We start from the raw sequence: 26,728 nt of genomic DNA on the forward strand, positions 1-26,728 counted from the left end.
ATGTGATCTATTTCTTTGAGAACAGTTGATTAAAAATAAAATTTGGATTCATGCTTAAAATTGATTGATTGATTATGTGCCATCAAGTCAGTGTCACTTCTTAGATTTTCTCCAGCAATCATGCTTAAAATAGACCTACTGAAGTTAATAAAGCTTTAATTAGCAAAGCATAATGGTGACCCCTTGTTTTCATATTCTTAATGTGGCAATGTTTGGATACATCTTACTATTTTTCTTTATGATGGGGAAAAAAATCTAAAAGGAGTGCCTATTTTGGTAAGAATTGCCAAGAACTGAACTGAGGGAAATTTTTACGTAACCTTTTAGTGAGAAAATACTAGGATTCCACATGTTTCTGGAATAATTTGAAGAAATGACATCATTCAAGTACAGTCTGCTGTATTCATTGAAATATTATTTTTATTCAGCGTTTACATAATCCTGGAAAAAGATTCTTAGGCTTTATGGAGTTAACCCATTAAATTTAATGTTTTTTTAAGACAGCTGCAGCTTTTTTTCAGTGGGAAGATAAAGAATATCATGCATTCTGGATTTGATCTTTCAATATATCAGACATATAGAAAAACCACTACTTTTCAGGAATAAGATGGAACAGAATATGAAGTTTCAGAATACAAACTTTACTACATAAAATATATTTAATCAGCCTAATTTCTTGAACCTGACAATTTTTATGAGTTGATTTTACTTCTTAATATTTATTATTAATAGATTTCTGATTACTGGAAATTTTCTTGCATTGAGACAAACTTCTTTACCCTTTATTATGTAAATTTAGTTTTTGATTTAGTTTGTTTCCCCTTATTGAAAACTTTCTACTTGTCAGCAGCCATTTTGAGGTGGAGTTAGCTCACTTTTTTCTTCCTGTACAGGTAGACTTTGTTTAGTTACCATGATTGGAACTGGCAACTTGGTTGTTAAGTGAAGCAGTTGATAAGTGAAACTATGAGTGTGCTTATGTACTTAAGCTTTCCTTTGCTTTACAGACCTGCAAAGGTCATAAATGTGAGGATTGGTCTTGAGGTTACTTTTTCATCACCATTGTAACTACAAAGGATTGCTGAATGAGGCAAATGCTAAACAAGAACTATGTGTATAAGCATTTGTGAGCTTATATATTGTAGTTACATTATAGGTAGTCCTTGACTTACAACCACTCATTTAGTGGCCATTCAAAGCACCCGAGGGAGGGAATAGAAGTGATAGGTGGAAACTAATCAAGGAGAAAAGCAACCTAGAACTAAGAAGAAATTTCCATGACAGTTAGAACAATTAACCAGTGGAACAACTTGCCTCCAGAAGTTGTAAATGCTCCAACACTGGAAGTTTTAAAGAAGAGATTGGATAACCATTTGTCTGGAGTGGTATAGGACAGTGATGGCTGCCCTTTTCCAGACTGAGTGCCCAAAGTGTGCGCACACCTAACCCCCAAAATGCAATGCGTGCGTGTCCCCATGCATGTACCCCACCCCTGCACATGTGCATGTGCCCCCGCACATGCCTCCATGCACATGCAACCCCCCACATGTGCCCCACCCCCCACATGCACACATGTCTTTCCTGCATGTGTGGCAGAGACCCAAAGACCAGCTAGCTGGTCGCAGTCGCTCACACATGCGCAGCGCAGTTGAACTGACTCACGTGCCATAAAGTTCGCCATCATTGATATAGGGTTCCTGCTAAGCAGGAGGTGGACTAGAAGACCTCCAAAGTCCTTCCCAACTCTGTTGTTCTATTCTATTCTAAAGTTACAAAGGCACTAACAAGTGATTTGTGACCATTTTTCACACTTACAACCATTGCAACATTCTCATATCCATGATCAAAATTCAGTCGCTTGGCAACTGGCATGTATTGATGGTTACAGTGTCCCAAGGTTATATGACCCATCTTTTGTGATCTTCTGAGAAACAGTCAATGGGGAAGCTGTTGTTCCCTATTGTTGCTAATAATTTAATAGCCCTGTTACTAACTAGACAATTGCAGTGATTCACTTAACAACTGCAACAGGAAAAGTCGTAAAATGGGGCAAAACTCACTTAACAACTGTCTTACTTAGCAGTGAAATTTTTGGGCCTAATTGTGGTGATAAGTTGAGGACTAGCTGTTTATTCTTTTCAATGATTTGTCACTGGAGCACTTTTATCACATGTGTTACAGAAAATTATTGCACTGTCTTTGCAAACAAACATCCATACATACTCAGACACATGAAAGCTGGGATCAGATCTATGTGAGCTTTTAAAGTCACCTATTTTTGCAACCTTCTAAAGGTAGAAGTATTTCTTTTTCCTCATATTAGATTGCTTTTCATGCATTTTGTCATGGTTGAACCATGACAGTTGGAGGGCAAAATTACAGCAGTGTAAAAGAACATTGCTCAATAAATTCGCATTTGGTTGGGTTTTTGTTTCCCAGTAAATGTCAGCATACATAAATATTTTACTAGATATTTAGCTAACTTTATAACTTAGTGAAACTGAAGCATAAACACCAGCTGCAGAGAAAGTAAAGGCTATAGTTCTAAAAATACTTTCTTTGAATGTTGTCAGGGGGTGGTTTGTGTGTGAGAGAGAGATTGTGAGGAGGAGAGAGATAGCAGTATCAGAAAGAAATTAGCCAAATGCTTTTTTAGACATTTGTCATAGGCAAGATCTAGCAGCTCATTATGTTAATCCCCTCTTTATTTAAAACAATATAATCCAAATAATTACATATAAACTTGCAGATTCCTGTCTTCAGGTTTTTGACAGCTTGACTCTAGAAAATTCTAGATGACAAAACTTTATCTGAAGTCCAACACCTGCCTTTAAGATGTAAAATTAGAAGATTCTTAGGGCAGCATTCACAATGTTAATCTACTGTGCTGCTGTCTGTTTCCTTTGTTCTAAACAAAATCAGTGTTTCCCATATCTGTCACCTTCTAAATATGTGGACTTCAATTCTCAGAATTCCCAAGCCAGAATTACCATGGCTGAGAATTTTGGAGGTTGAAATAGGTATGTTGGCTATTGGGAATCTACATTTTTTGGATTCAGCTATATTTTATAACTACCTTTCCTTGGGGAAGATTGCTAGATCCACCCTTAATCAGTATTTACATTGCCTTCTGCCTATAAAGTGCCTTAAATAATTTGAGCCTGACAATTGTAAAGCTTCTAATCTTTTGTTGCCTTTCATAGCACCAGTGGTATGTCATTGTTTGATTGATTATGCACCATCAACTTATTTTTGACTCTTAGGGACCAATATGTATACCACGCTAAACCTATTCATATTTGTACTAAGAGTGAGTCATATTAAATTTTAGGTATTGTCTTTTTTAATCCATTGTGATTATACAAAAAGACTGGAAACCATTGTAGTTTATCACACTTTTTCCATAACAGATTATTTATATGCCTGATCATTAATAAGCACATAAAAAGTTTTATTTGTTCTTAGATTCTTCTACTGATAGCCAGAGCATGCTATTATTTCTTAAGATAAGAGTTCCCCAATATTTCCGGCATTGCAGATGGGGGCGGGGGGAGGGATAGTTCTGTGCAAGTGTCTGGCAAGCGCACAAGTGCGTACAGCTCTATTTGCATGACCGGCGGCCAGGCACACTCGCCACTCACACAACTGGAACATAGACACTCTTCTGCTGCTAGCGCAAGTGAGAATGTGCACAATTGTGCCCTCGCTTACTCCTTAAACAGCCCCAGTTCCAAATGGCTCATGGCCCAGTAGTGGGCTGCAGTTTGGGGGTTAGGGACCCCTGCCTTAAAACATAGATGCATTCACACAAAACATTTTTTAAATGAAAAGAACAAATCATTGTGTCCTAGTTATAATGGGATATATTAAAACTTTATAATGTATTTATGCACGCAAGCACACACTCACACCATGCTTTATTTTGACAAGGCTGACTCTGTTCTCATCTGTCATGTCCACAAAAGAGACTGGAAACTATTGCTTTTGTTTTAGAATAACCTTGAACTGTGGTCAGTATGTTAACTGTTGTAGCTATACTAAAAAGGTCAAGAGTTCTTTTCCTGATTGGTTACTGGAGATTTGTCTGGAGTTCAAATAGTTCACTCACTGTACCTTCAGAAGCAGGCACATCTCATTGTATGGATATGTTGACTGCAGTTAATTGGGAAGAACTTCCAGCAACAGGAAGCTAAGATATTCCATTCCAAGCACTTATAACACCAGTGGGAACTCTAAAGTGTTTGATCTTGATGTCCAGGAAGGATTTGTGGCACCAAAAAGGCATTATTAGAACAAATAATTTTAGGAAAGATGTAAAAAAAAAATCTTATTGGGAAATGCTTAATGGATTCTTCAGTGAGGACGAACAATCTTATATTTTGTTCCAAATAAAGCTACATTTTGTAGCCACTTCTTCCACCCATGGTTCCCATTTCTAGCAGCTTCCCAAGAGTAATTTTGGAAAGAGTAAGTTGTTTTAACTAACTGCTTTATAAGTTGGCGATCCTTGCTGCATCAGCATTAATTATACTTGATGGCTTTGTCTTGCAAGAACTTTACAACAGCTTCTGACAGGTGGAGCTATACTTTTTGCCAGCAGCATAACCTTTGGAAGTGAAAGCTTGATTAAAAAAAAAGTTTGGTTATTTTTAGACAAAGAAATTTAGACAAAGAAATATCTGCTCATTGAAAGGAAAATGTCTGATAATCCAGGATTTGAAAAGATAATTTGAGCTACGCTTGAATAAAAATACATATATACTTACATATGTATTCACCTACCCATCCAAAATATGTTAATAGATACGATTCTATTATATGACAGATAATACCTTCATTTGAGCTATATATTCATGTTTCCCTAAATAAAATATTAAAGGAGAAAAAATTGAAAAGAAGCTTCTTAAATATTCCTTAAATCAACTGTTTGATTAAAATCAAATGCAAGACTTGGATATCTGGATATACTTTTTCTTCCAATTAAATATCCTGGACTTTGTACAGTTTAGAATTCACTACTCTCTCAGTCACTTTACCAAGTAGGAGATTGGTCTATAATTTGCCATCTATGAGGGATGCAGGGCAGGCTTCTAAAGTAGATACACAATAATGCCCTACTATAAACCAGGAGGCAACCTCATGTCTTTTAGAAAGGCATTTAAGTTAAAAAACTATCTGTACTTGTGCCTGAGGCCTCAAGTCGGTGAAGGATCTCATCTCTTGGTTGTGTTAAAAATCATTGATTGTGACATTTTATTTATTGTATTGTATTTATTTGTCTTGTATGCCGCCCACTCCCGAAGGACATCCTTCTTGGCTGCAGTGTATTTTAATTTTTGTATATATAATAATAGTTTGTTTCTTAATTTATTTTAAGATTGTTCATTGCCTATAGTCACTTGCTAAAACAGGCAGTGAAACAAATTGAATAAACAAACAAAGGAAGCTTTAGTTCTTTCCTGCCTAAGTTGTCGGCTGAACCAGGAACCACAAGACAAGGGCAGAAAAAATGGGATTCCGATATGCAAATAATAATAATAATAATAATAATAATAATAATAATAATAATAATAATCAGACCAAGTAGAAACTATTATTAATCCAGAAGTCATTTGCAAACTACAGGGTACAGACTGTGAGAAGGGAGTAAGGCAAGGAGATAAGAAGATTGGCAGAATGCATCCACAAGCATCAATAGGTTGCCAGGAGACGTGAATGAAAATTCATTAATTTCACAGGACATACTGTAGGTAAATTCAGTTCAATGTCAATTAGGAAGCTCTAGACATTTTAGATCAAACTAGGGCTAAGAGTGCTACACAATTCTTAGAAGCTTGGCAAATGGTACACTGACATATTAGAATCAAACCCCATTTATGTAGTGCATCTCAAATGTGATTTTCTTGACATAAAATCTGGTGATGATATAGTCTAGTCTGGCAATTAAATGCCTGTAAGAAAAAAAAATCAGACTCTGAGAACACCAAGGACCTAGCAAATAATCCTCTGGTGGCTTTACATTGGCCATTTGTATTAGTTCTCCCTTAATAATCTAATATTGTTATGCCACTTCAGTCAGCTAGTCCTTTGTTGATGCTAGCAGTGTCAAGAAATTCTCTGAAGACTATGAAAGACTAGGTTTGATAGAAAGACAGGATGCATATCAAACAACTCAAATTGGCCATATTCCTATTATCTGTATTATTGATGAACCATCAATAAATTTGGGAAATACCATTCATATTTTATGCAATAATTATTATCTGAACATTATGTGAGGTTTGTTTCTCACTTTTGTATCTGTTGTGCCTTGTCCAGTGCACCTGGATTCTTGATCTGGTGTAGAACTGTATTTGATAGTAATATAACTGAGTTGTGTGTTGAATAAGGACGTTGATTTCAGTAGCCTATTGGTAGCACTATAAAGATCAAGAGTTCTAGAGACCTGCAATTGAAACATAATACTTGTACCAATTCTGAAAGTGAATAAATGGGGCTACCTCAGTTGCTATAATTTTCTGACAACTTTGAGACCTGACACACAACTTGCTTGCGTGATGTAGAAATAACAGCATCTTGAAATAACAGCACACGTTGCCACTCTTCAACTGAAAATATGTATCATACCTAGATGAGGATTGAATTGAAAATAGAATCAGCATCCTGTTTTAGGAATAATATAAGTTGCCATCTTGTGGTTGTCTCATTGACTTGATGAAGTCTCGTTTAACAAAGAGGGATTGATTTTTTCAATATGGATGTGTACATTTCAGTCATACAAACCCTGATATGACTATAATTTAGCTTTCAGTACTGCACATTCTTGCATATTTCTCACTTTGCTTTTTTACAGCGCCTGCCTCTGGAATGAACTTCTTACTGAAATCCAGAGGACTCTTCTTTCTTTATTTTGTCCCTTATCTGTTGGTTTTGTCTTTTTGAATTGTATTATATTCCTTTGATGTATTGTGGGTAAATTGAATTCATTTAACTTCCGTTTTATAAGAACACTTTGTACCATTCCTGAAAGCATTTTCTCCATTTTTCAGCTTTCTCAGAAGTATGGAGTCCATATCTGTGGAGAAGGGGGAGAATATGAAACATTCACATTGGATTGTCCTCTGTTTAAGAAGAAAATCGTTGTGTAAGGACCCATGTCTTCTCTTTTCTTTAAATGTTAGCACTGGGACCATACTAATATTTAGCTTTAGGCCACTTGGCAGCAGCAGAATATGTCCTCTAAGTTCACAAATACCCACTTTGTTTAACACTGGCAAAGCCCTCCACTAACCTAAATCAATGCCTGACAAGATGGGGCCTTCATAGAAAGCTATAAACTTTTTAGACATTTGCACTTTCGTTTACTTGCTGATTATGGCCTGCAGTAAAACTGGTACCTATACACTGACACTTTTATCCTTTCATGAAGTGCGAATTGCCAGTAATATTTATCTTTCATTACAGCTACATTTGATAAACTGCCACATCAGTAGCCTGTAGGTTCCATTAACTCTATTTCCCTTTTCTCTCTCTTTCTCCCTCCCTCCCGCCCTTCCTTCCCCCTTTTTTACCATTTTAACATTAGCAACTCAGAATGATAATACTAAACATTTTGTTTGAATTGCTGAAAGATCCTTTGGAATGCTAAGGTTTTGAACCTTTCAGGTTTGACCCGTTATCTTTTTTTCTATATATTCTTAAAATATATGTATATACTTATGGGAGAATTTATTATAACTGTAGATTTGTCAATATAATTATGGTAAAGAAGTTAAGCTGTATGTATTCAGGAAAATATTTGATGAAACCCCTTTCATCTGAATTTACGGAGTTTCTGGTTTCTCCTGGGTTCAGATCAATAACTGCAATGAAGAAGGATAATTTGTTTCTAGACTTCAATTGTCCCACTTGGGAGTAGATCCAGTTTGACAAAATTATCTCAGTAGTAGAATATTTTAAGAAGAAAATTCCTGTCCTAATGAATGTAGGAAATGTTTCTGACTGAATGCATCAACTGCACTGTCTCATAAATAATATATGTAAATAATCATACTCTGAAGCACATAGAATGCAAAGGACCTTCTCAAACTTGATAATTTCCACATGTGTTGCATTATATTTATTTATTTGTTAAATTTTTTTGTTTTACTTCTAATACCAACTTACAGTTCAGAGGTGGGTTGCTCCCGGTTTGGCTGAACCGATAGTGGCAGTGGCGGGAGGTTCTGCCCACCCACCTGGACACATCTGCGCATACACAGAAGCATTGCGCGCGAGCACAAGCAAACTGGTAGTAAACCGGTTAGCAATCCACCATTGGTGCAGTCATAAGTACATTGTTTGGCGATATGAAATGTATATTCCAGCTTATCTGAAGGTCACCAAGTTGGGGAAAGCTGAGCTTTAAAAATATGCTAACTCCCCTTGTTAGTTATGTAATGAATATTTTCAGATTTCCTGGGTTTTTTTTCTATAAAGTTATATTAGTATAATACTCATAAATTCTCATTTGAATCAAGACTTGAGTACAAACCCTTTTAGTTCAGTTTCACTTTTATTTTATTCCGAATAAATATAGGATGTGATCCAGTGGTGGGATTCAGCCAGTTCTCACCTATTTGGGAAAACCGGTTGTTAACTTTTTAAGCAGTTCAGAGAACCGGTTGTTGGAAAAAAATCTCCTTTTGTTTCTTTCCACTTTACAGGGCTAATTCCTGTAAGGAAGGCAGGAAGGAAACATTCTGGTGTTGTTTCTAGTCTAATCTTTATTGCCCTGCTTACAAAAACTGCCTCTCCCGTTAACCCTTATTACATTGTAACTGCTAAGGCGAAGTGCCCATTGACGTGAGTGATGTTGAGTTGGCCACACCGACCCAGTCACATGACCACTGAGCCACGCCCATCCAGCCGTGCATTAGGGCAAAGAACCGGTTGTTAAATTATTTGAATCCCACCACTGATGTGATCCATTTGTTTTTCAAGGAGGCCATTTCACACATAGTGCTGAAATTCTTCAAATGAGAACCTCTGATGGGTATCAGCTGCCTTCTCAGGTAAGGCAGATATTTTCCATAAAGAAATGGTTCTTTGTGGTGATACCCAATACCTTTCCTTTGGACTCCAAATCCTTGTCCCTTTACTTTATGTTCCAAACAGAAATTCCATTTGCCCTGGACTGTATAAGTGGCACCCATTCACATCATTTGGGGCCAAGACTGTGGTCATTTGCAACTGTTACTTATTAAAACCAGCCTCAATTGAGACTGATTTAATGTCATAAGTGGTAATATAATTACTAAGAAAGGAGAATATTTGTAGCTCAGGGTTAATATGAGGGGTCCTTGATGCTCTCTGAGCTTGCTTGTTTTCTTGCAGACGTTTCATTACCCAAACTAGTTAACATCAGTCTATCAGAGGACTGATTATCACTGATGATCAGAGCAATGATGATGTTACCTAATTTGGGTAATGAAACGTCTGCTAGAAAACAAGCCAGCTCAGAGAGCACAAAGGTAATATTTTTGTTTTTTTTACTTTCAAAAGGAACACAACAATGCTATTTTTTTCCATTATGCTTTTAACATTTTGTCTTATAGGGACTCCTCAGAAGTGGTTGTACATTCAGCAGATGCATTTGCCCCTGTGGCTTACCTCCGCCTGTTAAAGTTGCATTTGGAAGATAAGGCAAGTCCAACATTTCAGTGGAGTTTATTCTTATTTAGATTGTCATTTAGAATCTCATGGAAAATGCCATATTTACTGGTAGGAAAATGATGGGTTTCTTTCTTCAAATAATTATTTATATATTGAGCTGAAGAAGTGTTGTTTTATATTTACTGAGATGACGTCTGGAAACAAAAATGAAATGGTTTGAAATACAAATGATTGAGAAATTGTTCTTGGAGAACAGGAATGTGTTTGAAGCAGAGCCATCATCTGAAAAGACTTGACTGTTCGTTTTTAATTCTCTCGATGTCTATCCATGTGTACTTAATATGCGTAAGTGAGATGTATAGACTGGGAATATTTATTTTGATCAATATTTGCAAATTAGAAAAAGAATGTGATTTGGTCATTTAGTGAAAGTAGAGGGAAGTGATGGCTTACCAGTTTTAAGGACATTGACCTTGTCATCTGGAAAGCTGACAACCTGATTTCAAAACCCAACTGCCGTGCAATGGGTTGAGCTCCCATTATTTACCCCAGCTCCTGCCCACCTAGCAGTTTGAAAGCATAGAAATGCAAGTAGATAAATAGGTACCATTTTGGTGAGAAGAAAACAGCATTCCGTGGACCTATGCATATGACCATATGACCATGAAAATGTCTTTGGACAACGTTGGCTCCCTAGGTTAAGAATCAGAAATGATAACTGCACCCTAGAGTTGGAAATGACTGGACAGGGGAAACTGTTACTTTTTAGTGCAAGTAACATAATAGTGAAATGATGAATTGCCAAGCTCTCTTGAACATAATTGTAGAGAATACGGAAGATAGCCTTGTTACAGCTGTAAAGACATAGGTTGCTTATGACAAGGAAACTACAATTTTAGGTCAAGTAATCATACTCATCATTTACTTTAGTATCTTGCAGCAATTTATATTTAATTCTTGTTTTTTATCTTGCCATACAGATAGTTTTCAACTTACAACTATAATTGTGACTAGAATTTCTTGTGCTAAGTAACATGATTGTTAAATGTGTCATGCCTGATTTTACAATCTTTTTTGTCATGGTTTTTAAACAAATCATTTCAATATTAAGTGAATCATGTAGTCGTTAAGCAACTCCAACTTTCCTCATTGGCTTTTCTTGTTGGAAGATGGCTGAGAATGTTGCAAATGGCGATCACATGATCCTGGGACATTGCAACCATCATAAAATACGTGGTGGTTGCCAACCACCTGAATATTGATCACATGACTGGGGTCACACAATGATCATGTGAAGATCAATCATAAATAACTTTTTTCAATGCCATTGTAGCATTAAATAGTTGTTACATGAATCGTTGTAAGTCAAAGACCATTTGTATACATTTAGAAATGTCTTTATGATATTGTTTAAATAGTACATCAGTCATCATGATTGGTATTATCGGGAATAAAAATAACATCCTAGGGAAAGCATTCATTTTTATTACTGAAATTCTACCCAACAATAACAACTGTATAAGTAGTACTCAGCTTTGAAGTTATGACAAACCCTTCTCCAAAAGTATTTAAGATCCAATTTTGAAATTTGGATGGTTGAACACCCCCCCCCCCCCAATCCACATGATTGCATTTCAGACACTCATCAAAAAAGTTGCAAAATTTGGTTCGTCATGTGATGACCTGCTTTACAAACATGACGATTTATTACCTTAATGGGCAAACTCATTGTTGTCAGCATTCCAAGTATCATGTAGAATTAAATCAGAGCCTTAAATTGGATCCTTAAAGTTCCAATTTAATAAAGCAGACATTTTAGCACATCTGTGTTAATCCCAATTCTGGAAATTACATCAGAATTCCACCCAGTTAAAAGTTCATGATCTTGTCCCCACACCCACAATCCATCACATGGTCCAATCTTCTTCTTCCACGCTGGCATCCACACCCAGCTGCTTCCGGTCATGTGTAAAAGTGGGGAGACAAAAGATGACCTTGATCTTCTAGAAAAGAATGAAAACACCACATTCCACAATCTTACTCCTGTCTATTCACCCCTCCCATCAACTATACTAATGAAACAGTATAATGAAATAAGAGAAAGTGTGGCAGGCCAAAATTCTAAAAGGAATATAATTCCAGGCCTGACAATTGTCTTGTAAATTGACTTCTATTAATCCTTAACCACAGATGTACTATTTCTGCTACACTGTTACAGATATGAGGTCATAATGACCACTCGTACAATTTTCTTAATCTGTAAAAATAATAGGTGGGATATGTTGTTAAATTTAGTTTGTATAGTTACAATTTTCATTTATTGAGCGAATTAACAAATTTTATGAATTCTATTCGCAACTGGAATGGTCCATTTCTAAAAATAGGGGTGTTCTGAACATTTTGGAAAACTGTTGCAGTCACGATGACCTCAGGTCTGTTGTTAAGGGTTAAATGAAATTTCACAATTGGCTGTGACCATTAAGTTATTCTGTGGTTGTAGCCATTATCTGAAAACTCCAAGTATGCTTACTGATCCCCAAACGTTTAGAGTCTCTGACTTTCCATGAATAATTCTCGATTCTATTATGAGCTGCAAAATTTTATGGAGCAATGTGAACCTGAAAAAACCATAGTTACATTGAAACTTTTCTTTCTGTTAGCCTCTAGCATTATCTTTAAAATTCAGCTTCTTCATAGAAATATTGTCTTTGTCCCAAGACCATGTTCCTCATTTTCAAATATAGCCTTTTAGTACACATGGTACGGTGTTTGACAAGGATATTTTTTAGCTGTGCCAAGCTTTAAAATATTACTGTGAGACTAAAAATTATGCTGGCCGACTATGTGAAGTGAAACCAAATAAGCTGAATAAGAACACTCCTGGAGAGAGGATAAAAAAGTGGAAATATATTAGTATTTCTTAGGGGCACTGACTTTATTGCTCATGGCAAACTTGATGCTAAAATGCTTCATACATCACTACAATGTGACAGGCTAGGGAAAATGAAAAACACAAAGCTTTACATAAATCAGGCAAAAATCTTATTAAAATGCATAATATTTTATAGAAGAATCAAGATTTTACTTTTATCTATTCAGAAGCTCTTTCCCTCTTCTTAGTAGATATTTAAGATTTTGTGAAAGACCCACAGTTTCAAGCTGTTTTATAGCAAATCATATTTCAAATTCATTGTAGACAAAGCTGTCACATTCTTTAAAAGCCAGCATTATGGAATTCTGATGTAGATTTTGGTGTATACAGTTAATGTCTTGTAGAATTAAGAAGGAAAATTGTTTATTTTGTGCTTTGATGGGATCATAGCAAAAACAATTACAATTTTCAGATTAATTTATTTTCTGTCAAGTTATGAATGAGTTCTATGATGTTTATTCTATATAAATTGAGTAAATTATAACTCACATACCCTACTTTTTAAGAATAAAATTATGTCCTCCCCCCCATCACCCTATTTAAGGGTTTGATCACTTAAGACTAAGAAGTTGGTCATGTTGACAAGAAGCACATTTTATCTTGACGACTTTTTCTCTATTCTTCTAAAACAGGAATAAAAGTTTTTTTAACTTATTAAAATGCATTAACTCATTTTATGTAAAATATTCCATGCTTTCAAGCTAAGAATGTGGTTAAGCATGTTTTTAAGACAGTTCACTCATTGAAATTTAAGCAGACTTAATTGTACACCAATTTAAGGCAGATGTTAAGAACTGCTTAACTATTTAATCCTGTAATAAAAGGGGGGGAAATAGAATCCTAAAGTCAAAACAGTATATTTACTATGCTTAATGGAATTCTTAACATTCCAGAGCATTGGAGAATATTTAATAGATATTATATTTGTATATGTGTTTGTGGATGTGTATGCTCAAACACATATATCCTAAAATGCAAACATTACAATCTTATGGGTTTAAAAGGTAGAAGTCAGTAGAATTCATGGATATAATTTTTATGGTTTGCATGGCAGCAGTAGTTTCCTATTTGTTTTGGGGATTTTTTCCAATAATGCTGTGAGAACCCAGCCTTATCTTCAAGTCTGACATTCTCTGGAAATCTCCCATCCAAGTTTTAATCAGGTCTACCTCTGCTTAGCCTCTAAGCCAAATAGAGCAAGTTGCTGCTGAGATTGTATAGATTTAGCATTTGTAATTTGGTTTTCTTGGATAAAATAATTTATCACTTACAGTTTAATTTACAGGAGTAAGCTACACTCACCTCAGTATGACCTATTACTGAGGTGTATCTAAGTAAGCGTGATGATAGGGCCAAAGTGATCCCAGTAGTGGGAAGAGTACTTGGGGCTGTGACTCCTAAACTGGGAGATTAGCAACATGGAACAACATGGGAACTCTCTGTCCAGAAGAGTGCAGTGCTAGGTACCTCAATACTCATTGTTAATCGGTTTCAGAGAGGTGTGATGAGTACCAAAACTAACGAGTACCAAACAATTTTTCCCCATAAGGAATAATGTAATACATTTAATGCGTTCCCAAACCAGACAATTTTAAGGCAATATGTAAAAATATAGAGTTGTATATATTTAGATTAAATAAAATAAAAACTTCACTTTACCTCAACCAATGAGAAAAAAAGTGCAACAATACACAAAATGACTACAAAAGCTAAGATAAGACAGCAAGGGCAAGGGCTACCATGTGACTAACACATCACCCTTTGTTTCATCTGGAAAGGGTAGCAAGTCACAAGCCATCAACACCAACAAGTTCTAGTGTCAGGCCTGTAGTTATGTTTCTTTTAGGATCTTTGGCCTGCCACACTTTCTATTAGTGCAGTAGTTGGGAGGGGGGAAATAGAAAGGAGTAGAATGGTGGAATGTGTTGTTGTCATTCTTTTCTAGAAGCCAAGGTCATCTTTTGTCTCCGCACCTCTGCACATGACCGGAACCAGTTGGGTGGAGATGCCAGCGTGGCCGAAGAAGATTGGACCATGTGATGGATTTATGGGTGTGGGGATAAGATCATGAACTTTCAACTGGGTGGAATCCCAGGAAGTTTTTCAGATTTGGGATTCCACAGATGTACCAAGATGACTGACTTATTAAATTGGAACTTTAAGGATAGTTTTGCCTTGGACTCTGATTTAATTCTGCATGATACTTGGAACGCTGACCTCTAGCTTGTGCTTGAGTAGCAAACAACAAATACCGGGACAACATTTTCTCATCAAAATGTGTTGAATACCAAATTCAATGAGTTTCAAAGCAGTTGAGTACCTTCAAATTCCCAGACCTCTGGTAGAAGACCTGAGATTGAAGAAGACACATACCACCTATAGGGGTGAGAAGGATTTTCTTTTTAATACTATAAATGTATACACACATAGACATATATATCTAGCACATAGAATGAGATAAGCACACACTTGGAATTCTTCAAACAAAAATATATTTACAATTTCAAAGTTAAAACTTATAAATATATTTATCCATGTCAAACAAATAAGATCATATAAATAACAAATAATAACTTAGCCTAATCACTGTTCACTTACCTATGCCTTCTCTCTTTTGTCTTTTTTCTCCCCTCCAAGCATATTTGTGTCTCTCCTCCCCTTATCTATCATTTCTCCACTGACATTCTTCACTTGTCATTCACCCGGACTCTACTAACCATTCCACTCCACTGCTGTCAATCATTCCTAACTCACTCTTCAGTTACAATAGGAATGCAGCCGTAGCCATTTAATTATTCTTGTCAAGTTACCAGCTCACATAAAGTCTGGGATTTGCAAGATATGGTTGATTGCCACCAAGTCTTATGACTTGAGAACTGTTTTCAGAGCTTCTTGTCAAAACTGCACATGGGGAAGCAAGGAGAAAATTGGTAGTTCCTTTTTTTTTAATGTCAGCTATATGCCTGGCAAATAAACACGGTGATTTTTTATGCTTGTTTTTAAGGCAGATGCACACATAATAGAAATAATGGAAATGCACCTGTTTACACATGTGCCTACAACATTCCCTGTAACACTGAAATATTATACTTAAACATTTTTTTAAACTGCTTGTATATTGCATATACCCTGAGGGGTAAACTCTGGATTCTTGTGATATGGAATCGTAGGCTTACAGACTCAAGAATTATTACTTGAATGAAGGTTATTTTAGCTAATGCTAGTTCAAAGGAAAGAAGGGAATTTTTTTCACCTGTTCTGTCTGGCCTTTCCTATATAGCATCTTATAATTGAGAGGTTTAGAGTGAGTGGGGTTTTTTGTAAATGCCATACCGATCTGAGTCCCCATTTGGAACAATGCTGCTACTTCTCCCAGTGAACATTAATTCTTTGGATATATGCAGCACCTCAAGATTCCTTGCAATCATTTCTGGGCTGATTCTTTTTCTATAGCTAGCTAGGGAATTCTGGGAGTTGAAGTCCACACAACCTTCATCACAGTTGAGAAAGGCTGATTTAGATGTATTATTGTTATAATTTCCCTTCTTTCATTTTTCTGAATGTTGGAAAAGGATAATGTGTGTTCATAGTTTATGCACATAGAATGTTATATTTGTACCAAGAATGTTCATCATGGTGATATAAATAAATAGGGCTATCTCACATTATATAATTTTAAAAATAATATTTTGGAGATCCACCCAGCTTATATATAATTGGTTTTTTTAAATCCTGAAACTTGGTCAAAGTTAGTGTAGAGAGGTATTATAAGTAAGGCTGAATGTATAAAAAAGTAAATTAGGGAGTGTAGAAAAAATTCACTGGAATATTTTTTCATAATTTATTATAATTGTAATAGAAATCCTATCTGAGTAGACGAAATTAAACAAGAATGGTACTTGTTGAGGGTACTGGTTGTTGAGTTCAGTGTTCCTACATGTCATCCTTCTTAGTTATGTTTCACAGGTGTTAATTTTATATTCTCTCAATTGAATATTTTATAATCATTTGACAATTCTGGCTAGCCTGCATTAGTTCAATAATGCGCCTGTGCTCTCTTCTGCTGTTCAGTATTGCATTTTCTTTAAAAAAATCTCTTCATGTTTAACTACAAAGGCTCATTGGAAATTTGTTTTAGATTGTTTCTGGCAGCACAATGAGCCCTTGTGCCTCAGGTAGAATAACATTTTATTCATTGTTATGGTTTAATACATTATCTTTGGACTTCAAGATGCATTTTTTGCATAACAATTGAAAAGATTCTTCTTGCCTTTTTCATTACAATATAAAAATATCATTTTTATGTGGAATTTTTTACTTTATAGCATGGTATTAAATATCATACTTTTAAAATATTTCTTACTGTGTTGTGCTGGTTTTCCTTCTTCTTCTGGATTTGGTGCCAGTGAATGTTGATTGAGGGAAGAGGTCCACCCTGCAGCCTCGACTTCATAGGGTGTCAGAGGGCTCAGTTTTCTCTCCCTTGTTTAACATCTTCATAGCTGTTAGGGAGGTCATCTGACAATTTGGGGTGAGTTATCATCAGAATGATGATGATATTTGGCTTTACCTCTCCACAACAGGCTACTTGAGTGATCTTATGAGGATCCGGGGTAAGGCACAGAGGCAACACAATCAGCTGATAAATCATACTCCCCTTTATTGCTCCAACTTTCTCCCAAAGGCTCCCAGGTTTATGGCAAGTCCCGGAACAAAATGCACACACACATACACCTCCAGCAGCCTTGTTTCATGAGTAGTACAACAAAACATTTTAGCATAACGGCTTCAAGGCAAGCAGTCCAGCAAGGCAAGGGAACAAGGCAATGAGTCCACGAATTCCAGACATCGGCAATGGCACACAGAACTCCATGAATTTAGCATTTGTTCCTGACAAGCGCTCCTCCCCACAGTGTCTCCTTAAATCTCAATCCCCACGGGTGCCTTGTGAAGAGGGGCAGAGCCTTCTCCTCCTGAGTCATCGGGTCGACTTGCACTATTCCCACCTCCTCTCCACTCTCTGTGCTTGGGGATCAGGAGGGGGCAGTGCTTGCTTGTCACTTGAGTGCCGTTGCTCCTCATATCGACTACCTGCCCTCTCTTCCCCCCTCTATTGGTTGTCATGCCCCCATTCTTCCCTCCTGGCAAGTCGCCCCAAGCCCGAGGAACCCATGGCTGCCTCTTCCAGGTCCTCCCCGCATTCCTGTGAAGCCAACAAGGCTGCCCCTTCGAACTCAATCGGCCCCAGCTCCAGATCCTCCTCCTCTGTGGATTCGGGCTCCAACGGGGCCATGGCAGATCCTGAATGTAAGACTTGGATGGAGTGCAGTAGACTTCAATTCAACCCAAGCAAAACTGAGCTTTGGGCTTTTTGACTTTTTGATACCAGGGATCTTGTATCTTTGATTCTGGATGACATGACACTTCCTCAGGCTTGGTGTACAATTTGGGATCCTCTTGCCCTCAGCCCTTGTTCAAAGAGAAGATAGCAGCCTTGGCTGGGAGGGCGTTTACATACTATGTGCCGGCTGTGCCTGTTCCTGGGCTGGGAAGCCTTGTTCACAGTCACTCATAGCTCCATGACTTTTGTCTGGACAATGGAAAGTGTTCTACGTGAAGTTGCCCTTGAAGAGCATTCAGATACCCTCAACTGGTGCAGAATGTGCCCACATGGATAGCAAGTGAGTCCTAATATTTGGCACTTATTTGTGTCATGACATTGGCATGGGTTGCCAGTTGGCCACCAACTATATTCCAGGTGCAATTCAAATGCTAGTTGTCACTTTTAAAGACTTTTATGGTTTGGAACTAGATTATTTAGGGGACTATTTCTCCCTAGTTGTCTATATCTGTCCTATCCAGTCTTACAGGGGAGGTGTGCTTATGGCTCCCATTAGTTAAGTAATGTTTGCTGGTGGGGCCCAGAAAGCAATATTTTTCTGCTGAAGTCCAATCTCTGGAATATTATCTTTCCAGGGATTATGTGGCCCTGACCTGCTGGTTTTCATAAAGTCCTAAAGACCTGGCTTTGTGCCTGGACTTGTGTGTGAAAATGACTTTTTCAGTTGCTATGTATTTTGATATTTGTAGTTCGATTGTAATGGCTTTGTGTTGTTTTTACTTGACTTTACATTTCCTTTAATGTCCAGAGTCATTTACCAAGGGGTCTATGACAATTCGCCATGACCAACTTGCTACAACCAACTCACTGCAGGACAACTTGCCATGGCCAATTTGTCATGGGACAACCCGCTGCAGAACAAGAGTTACACTAATATGAAAGAAATAGTGGAATAGAATCATTAAAGAAAGGAGGCGAAAGGAGGGACAGAACAAAACGTAAATGAAAAAAATTAAAATATTTTTTTATTATTTAGAAAAAATTGCATTTTTAAATTGTCCCATGTCAAGTTGTCCCACAGTGAATTCGCCATGCCGACTGAGCACACAGCAAGTTGGTCATGGTAAGTTGGCTGTGGAGTATAAGACTCACCTAGCTTTTGGGGAGAACAACAAGGGGGGGGATCTCCTTCTGCCTCTCAGCAATTTGTCTCCTTGCAACAAACAGCAAACAGTACAGACAATTTACACCGTTTGTAGTGTTACATTTCAGACTATACTTGTACAGATGCTGTTAAAATTGATGTGCTTTCTGGAAGTATAGTTATTCTCTGCTATTTAAAAGAAGATACAATAGCACTGGGCCTCTTCAGATTAAGCATTTATTTTAAAAAGCTTCTCCATTTTGTTAAGCAGTATAGAACAATAATAAATCAGTCTTTAAAAAATCAGTCTAATAATTTGAACCTTCTATAGGCCAGCGATGGCGAACCTTTTTTGGCTTGCGTGCCATATTAGGGGGATAGTGGGGGGGTTACATCCATAATGTAACGAATATCCGCCCCAGTGTGCATGTGCTCATAAGAGGCGCTCCCCCCATTTTTTGCATGCTTTTTTCACCCTCCCCAGGCTCCAGAGGCTTTATAGGAGCCTGGGAAAAGCGAAAACAGCCTCCCCGCCCCCCAGAGGCCTTAAGGGACCTTCAGGAGGCTTCCCTGAAGCCTCCGGAGGACTAAAAAGGACCCTACCGGAAGTGACTTCGGGTTTGCTCGTAGAGTCTTTTTAATCCTCCGGAGGCTTCAGGGAAGCCTCCTGAAGGTCCCTGAAGCCTCCGGAGGGCTTAAACCGACTCTACAAGCAAACTGGACATCTGTTCCTGAACTTCTGGTTTGCCCATAGGGCCAGTTTTTTGCGCTCTGGAGGCTTGCCTAATTTTTTCCAACTTTCGGGAAAATGCGCGCTGCCTTATTCTTTTTAATCTTGCAACCCAAGTGTCACAAAGCAATAAGCCAAACTACAAAAGGGACAGAGTGCTTTGAGAAGGCTCGAAGCTTTCCCACCTACCCATCACCTGCCACCTCCCTAGAAGAGCACAGGAGAAGCCTCCCGGGAGGTTTCATCCAGTGGGCAAGGGGGGGGGAGTTCCCAGACTTCTCGCCTTCAGGCAGAACTGATTTCCCTCATGCCTCTTGCAGCTGCTAGCTGCTCAAGGCTTCAGCTGGCGCCAGAGCAGCGCATGGAGCCCATCTCCCTGGGGCTTTTCCTTTGGATGGCAGGAGGAGGAGAGAAGCCACTTCGGCCACTCTCTTCCAGAAGCCCCGCTGGGACCTTTTGGCCATGAGGGAATTGGTTGCGGACATGGAATCGCTGGGTCTTTTCAAGTGCATAAGCTGAGCAGAAGGAATGGCCCTTCCACAGAGCTGGTCTCACCACTCCAGACCAACTTGTGTAAGACAAGACAGGCAGGCAGGTGGGCGGGTGACTCTGCCCGGGAAAACGTAGAAGGCATGGAATCAGCTCTGCCTGAAGACACAAAGGCTTGGAGCTCCCCACGCATGTGCGCCAGCTGAAACCTCCCGGAAGGCTTCTGCTGGTGGACAAATGGGTGGGGGGGAGCTCCAAGCCTTCTCATCTTCAGCAGAGCTGATTCTATACCTTCTACATTTTCCCAAGAGCCCATCCGCCTGCCTTTTCTTACACACCTCCCTTCTTCCCTGAGCATCCGGCAGCTGCAAGAAGCGCAAAGGGGATTCACCCGACAGAGGCGAAATGCCAACCTTCAGGTTGCAAAGGTGAGAGGCAATTGCCCACCTTTGCTCAGCTTTGTGTGGGGGCTCCCAATGAGCTAAACAATTAAGTGTGAATGGCTGGGCTCCTCCCTTTCCCTGCTGCGTTGGCCACAGGTGTGTGGGAGTCTCTATGGGTGGACTTGAGCCTTGCCCAGCCGAGGAGAGTCAGCTGTAAACCTAGACGTGCAGGGCTGGGGGAGGAATGAGAGAGGCCTGGAGGCAGTCACTTCAGCTCCTCTGGGCTGTCTCTCTCTCTCTGCTTGGAACGCCCACATTAATATTCCCAAACGAGCCCCACGGGCATCCTTTGGCCCACCCTCCCTCCTCCCAGCCTTTCTCTCTCCTGCTCTCTCCCTTTTCTGGTCATCTCCCTGTCCTGGCTTCACCCTCCTCTTTCCCTTCCCCCAGAGGAGCTGCCGGCATACAGGTGTAGTACTTCTCTTGTAATCTCTTGGGCTGCTTGTTCGGCCCGGCCCAGTCTTTGCAGCAGAAAAACAGACCCCCTCTTCTTTGGGGTGAGACGCAACCATGAGCTCCGGGAGTCCCGAGGCTTCACAGTCACTGCCTCCTCCAGCTCGGCTGCAGCCAGCCCCCACCCCTGTGCTAGCCCATCTAATCTGGACAACTTACAATCAAGAGAGAGGAGCAGGAGCAGCAAGCGGGAGAAGAGGATCCAGAGGGTTCAGCTTCATGTACAATGTCAAAGGAGCTCAATTAACTTTTGGTTTCTGTTCGCATGCACACACGCCAATCAGCTGGCCGCTTTTTGGAAGCTGATTGTTGCGTGTGCATTAACACCAGAAACCAGGGAGACAATTGGGTAAGGCTTGGTGTGCCAGGTGACATGGCTCCGTGTGCCACCTGTTGCACACGTGCCATAGGTTCGCTATCACGGCTATAGCTTGTTACCACCTCCACAAGCCCCATTTCCCTTGTTTGCCTCAAGGAAGTAAATTACTGGAAGGCAGACCCCAAAGGGTAAAAGAGAGTGGGTGGGTGGAGATACATTCAGTGTATAAGACGCACCCAAATTTTCACCCTCTTTTAGGGGGGGGGAAGGTGCACCTTATACTCCGAAAAATACGGTATATAATTTGACCACATATATTCCTCTACTTATGAACAGGTAACATTCCAAGAGACTATTCATAAATCTGATTTGTTTATAAATCTAAACAAGCATAAAATCAGTCTTGTGCATAATTCCTGATATTCACAACTAATACTATACATGCTACATACAGCTGTGAATGGCATACGTGCAGATGAGTGAGCAGAAGTCAGGAGATGTCAAGAAAGAGTTAGTGTATGATGTATTTTACTCTAAGTTTCAGAACCTTCTAGGTTGATGTTGCAGAAAGATTTGTTCGTATCCTCAAAAAAACAATTGTAACTAGAACTTTGTAAATAAAGTAGTGTCTGTAAATAAATAAATACAAATAAATAAAATCCATAGTGCAGGTGTTCTAGTCCGTTTAGTCCAACCCAGTGCTTGATGGAAGAAATCCGGATTAGGATAATCCTTAACAACTATGCAATCTCTGCAGGAAGATTGCTAGCAGGGAAAAGGCCATTTCTGATTCCCATTAGTTATGCTGTTAATCTCGTTTTACCATTCAGAAATGTCTCCAAGGGTTCTTTCAAATTATACCCTCCTGTAACTTCAGCCTACTAGGATTAACCTTCCCTTAGTAGGAGAAATTGAAAATAAATAAATGTTCTTCATATAAATGAAGGATGTTACTATACCAACCTTTTCTGTTATTGCTTCTCAAGGCTAAGCATGCTCAGTTCTGTTTTCAATAAACAACCCACTGGGTTAATATCCAGCCTTGTTAAATGCTTTGAAATCCCATCAATTTAAGTGAAAAAGCTGTATGTGCATGCGAGTAATACACAAACCCTCATGGCTGATTGCTATGTAAAATGGAATTGCTTTGGACCCCATTGGGTTTGAGTTGTGGTTAATAATTTATTGCAACAAGCAGAAATTGACGTAACTGGCTATAAAATGAGCTGCCTGATGAGCCTAGGCTTTTGCCAACACCAAGAAATTGTTTATCTGTTTTTCCTCATGACATGCTCCCTAGGTTGGAAGAAAGTCACTCCATAAAAAAATCTAGTAAGAGAACACCTTCTGATGGACCTCAGAAATGTTGTTGGATAATCATAATATGAAACAGAAACCAAAGGAAGAACACAAAAGAGGCAAATTTCATTTTGATTAGGAGGAGAAAGTGTGGAAAAATGATGCCTTGAGTAAGGGATAACAAAGAAAGGAACTGAGGGAAAATAATTTTGGTTTTTATTTATCTGCGTTTGGAGAATATTCTTTTATACAGAACGGTGGGATTTGCATGAATGAGAATGGAAGATCTTTTGATAGGTTTCAGTTGATTTTATACTGTGCTTTTCTTTGGTTTAGCATTTTCATAATGAAATGAAAGAAGTTCATAGAAATTACATCTAGGAATAAGATTTGCCTACTCTCTCTATTCTGACAAGGGAGCTGTTTTCTTGTATAGTAAGGTCAAGGACAATGGAATATTCTGAAAGATAGATTAAACCAAGTTCTAATAAAACAAAAAGTAATTGATAATATTATGACCTCTTTAGAGCTGCTCAGGGAAGACTTCTTTAGGAATTGAGTTTTGCAGCTTTACTGTATGTCACTAAAATAAATTCCACCTGTCTGATTATTTTGAAAATGCTTTTCCTGCTTTCTGCCTCATCCTTTGGTAATGGAAAAAGTCTAAGCTGTTCATTTTCATTTAAACAAATTATATTTTCATCATTTGTTTAACTAAGGTTACTGTTTAAAAATGTTCTGTTATTTGGGAAAAAGCCATATTGTTCTTATAAGCCGCCTTGTCGCCATATGAGAGTAGGCGGCAATATAGATTTTCTAAATAAATAAAATTTCTAAATAAATAAATATCAAAAGTTCACTGTTTGAAAGTGACACAATTTTTTCATTTTGGAAGCTTTTGACTGATAATCATTTTGTGTTATGTCATTGTTGCTTTTCACATTTTATGATACTGATATCCCTGTAGGCTTTAATCACAGATGGATTCTCCTTTTCTTTCTCGGCAAGAAGCTATTATTGCTCAAAGAACACAAATGTAATATTTGCACTGAAAATGTTAATTTTTATAAGAAGGAATAAGGGAAGCCCAAGGTTTTTTTAAAAAAAGAAATACTTAAATAGAACAAGAAACAGCTTGCCTGTTTTTACTTAACAGTGTACGTTAATTTTAATATAAATTTTATTTTAAACTGCGGGCAGGGTGGGAAGGTTATGCATTGTCAATCTGTCTATATCAAGTTTATAGGTTTTATCTAGGGCCCCTATTAAAAGAAATACAAAAGAAATTATTTTCATTGATCTTTTCCATAGAAGTTTGTAATTATTTTCCCCTACTGTTTTGACACCTAAGGGGACACAGTAGCTCAGTGGCTGCTGAGCTTGTCAATCAGAAAGGTCGACAGTTCAGCAGTTCGAATCCCTAGCGCCGTGTAACAGAGTGAGCTTGCTTTACTTGCCCCAGCTTCTGCCAACCTAGTACTTTGAAAGCACGTAAAAATGCAAGTAGAAAAATAGGGACAACCTTGGTGGGAAGGTAACAGCGTTTCATGTGCCTTCAGTGTTTAGTCATGCTGGCCACAAGACCACAGAGATACCTTTGGACAGCGCTGGCTCTTTGGCTTAGAAACGGACATGAGCACTGCCCCCCAGATTCGGGAATGACTAGCACATATGTGTGAGGGGAGCCTTTTCCTTTTACTGTTTTGACATAAGTTGCACCTAGGAGAGTGCTTTCCTGAGTGACTACAGAAAATCAAAAAATTGGTAATGAACACAGTGTTAAAGACAAATTTTGTTATGCTGTTTTTAAGTGATCTATTAGCTTAGCCTTACTCTAATTAATAGAGTAAAAAGTATCAATTCCTGTAAAAATATTAACAGTGTAACTTCAAAAATCACGCTAATATGAAAAAAGGGGTAGAAGGCAAAATTATTTTCTGTCACTTCTATTCTCTCAAAAATTATATTGCTTTCTTCCTTATTCTTCATACTCTTCTGCTAGACTACATAAATCCGTATGCTGCCCATCTCACTGTTGAAGCAACTGTGGGTGGCTTTGCATATTCACAACCCGTTGCTGCAAATCAGTTGTATAATTCTCCTTTTGTTGATGTATGATTATTCTTTTTGTTAACTGCAAATCCTGAGAAATCTTCAGCTTCTTCTATCTTGATAGATTCCAAAGCCTAGAAATGCAGCCAAAAAGAAGATTTACATATTTAACATGCTGTAGGTCCAAACCATGTGAGTTAATGTTTGAACTCCTGAGTTACACCTCCAGCGGCAAGATGATTGTTACCATCCCTTATTAAACATTTACTAAGGTGTCTAATATACATGAAATAAAATGTTTTGATGTATTAGCTTCATTTTAAGATCATAGGAAAATAATTTCATCTTCTCCAAAGTGACCCTCCATTGGATTACTGAACAAGGCATTTTAACATTATGCCATAGGAGGCCTATATGTAACTTTGATTTCATCATTTTCTTTTTTAAAAAAATGGATAACTGGGTTAGGAGACACAAGTTACTTCTTCCTAAATCACTAATTACTGTGGTTCTTCAGAAACAGCAAGAGCATCTAGACCAAACCTCCACAACTAAAAGCCTATGGGGCCCATGTGGATACCATGCAGCCTTGCTGGCATTTTTTTTAAAGCTCAGCACATCCACTGCTGGTGAAGGAACCAGGAAGGATTTATTGCTACCGCACCCAAAAATGGGATGCCAAGAACCTACAGTTCCTCCAGTCTTCATCAGTGCCACCAGCTCCCTTACTATTAGAATGCAGTATTGCCAACTGCCAGCAGTTTGATCCTGACCCACGCAAGGTTGACTCAGCCTTTCATTCTTCTGAGGTCGGTAAAATGAAGATCCAGATTGTTTGGGGCAATATGCTGACTTTGTAAACCGCTCAGAGAGGACTGTAAAGCACTGTGAAGTGGTATATAAATCTAAATGCCATTGCTTGCTTTTCTGTAGGGCCTGCAGTTAATTTAATTCATCAATGTGGTCCTTATCCATCCCCTTCTCCATATCACAAATCTTTCTTTGATAGTTACTTAGATATGTTCCAGAATATAATATCTCTGGTGAAGAACAGAATTGGAGAACTGGAATTAGAACTCAAAATATGGGAAATTAAGAATTTGGTTCTGATGTTAGATTTGCATTGTAAGAAAAATGACCAGCTGGATCATTAGGCATGGTGTGTGTGTGTGTGTGTGTGTGTGTGTGTGTGTGTGTGTGTGTGTGTGAGAGAGAGAGAGAGAGAGGGGGGGGGGAGGGAGGGATCGATTATGCCCTGCTTAATTTTTTTCATATTGGAAGCGAATAATGTTATTTATCCATAAAACATTTCTGTATAGAGGGAAAAGCAAATATTTTAACCAATAAATTAATTTGACTGATTAATTTAATGGTCAAATGAGAAAATGTGCCTAGCAAGCAAGATCAGATTTTATATATAAATCAATCAGAATCCTAGAAGAATAGTAAACTATGTGTTATCTTCTCAGACATTTTGAATTATGTGTCAAAGATATGGGTCAAGGAAAGTATGTAGGAATTGAAGGTTTACTCCTCCTATTTTACTATAGAAAACTATTGTAAAATGTTGGGAGTTGCCTCTGCATGGATTTGCCTTCTGTACTATTGAGCAAGTATATGTATGTGTATGTAAACCTGGATCAAGTTGGTGTTTTAACTCTTTATGTAAGAAACATTGTCATTTTTTCAGGCCTAAGAACTAGGACTGGGGAAACAGAAATCTCAACAGTTATATTTGCTTGTATGATGTTATTATTAAAAAAAAAACTTTATTAAAAATTTTACTTTCTAGATTTGTGTTTTCCCAGTCCTAATCTAACAATTTAAAAAAAAACATGTTTTTTAAGTTTGTTTCAAACTTTTGTAATTTGA

General features: G+C 38.1%; 1 protein-coding gene across 5 annotated transcripts in view; it reads left to right on the forward strand.

The window, feature by feature from the left end:
- Positions 1-26,728, forward strand: part of DPH6 (diphthamine biosynthesis 6) — a 213,762-nt gene that overhangs the window by 63,463 nt on the left and 123,571 nt on the right. For all 5 annotated transcript variants that reach the window (XM_032230016.1, XM_032230024.1, XM_032230050.1 and 2 more), the window contains exons 7-8: positions 7,050-7,144; positions 9,597-9,684. In XM_032230016.1, the coding sequence (XP_032085907.1) occupies positions 7,050-7,144; positions 9,597-9,684 (183 nt within the window). The remainder of the gene's footprint in view (positions 1-7,049; positions 7,145-9,596; positions 9,685-26,728) is intronic.

The sequence above is a fragment of the Thamnophis elegans genome, chromosome 1 (assembly GCF_009769535.1).
Source record: "Thamnophis elegans isolate rThaEle1 chromosome 1, rThaEle1.pri, whole genome shotgun sequence".
Classification (NCBI taxonomy): Eukaryota; Metazoa; Chordata; class Lepidosauria; order Squamata; family Colubridae; genus Thamnophis; species Thamnophis elegans.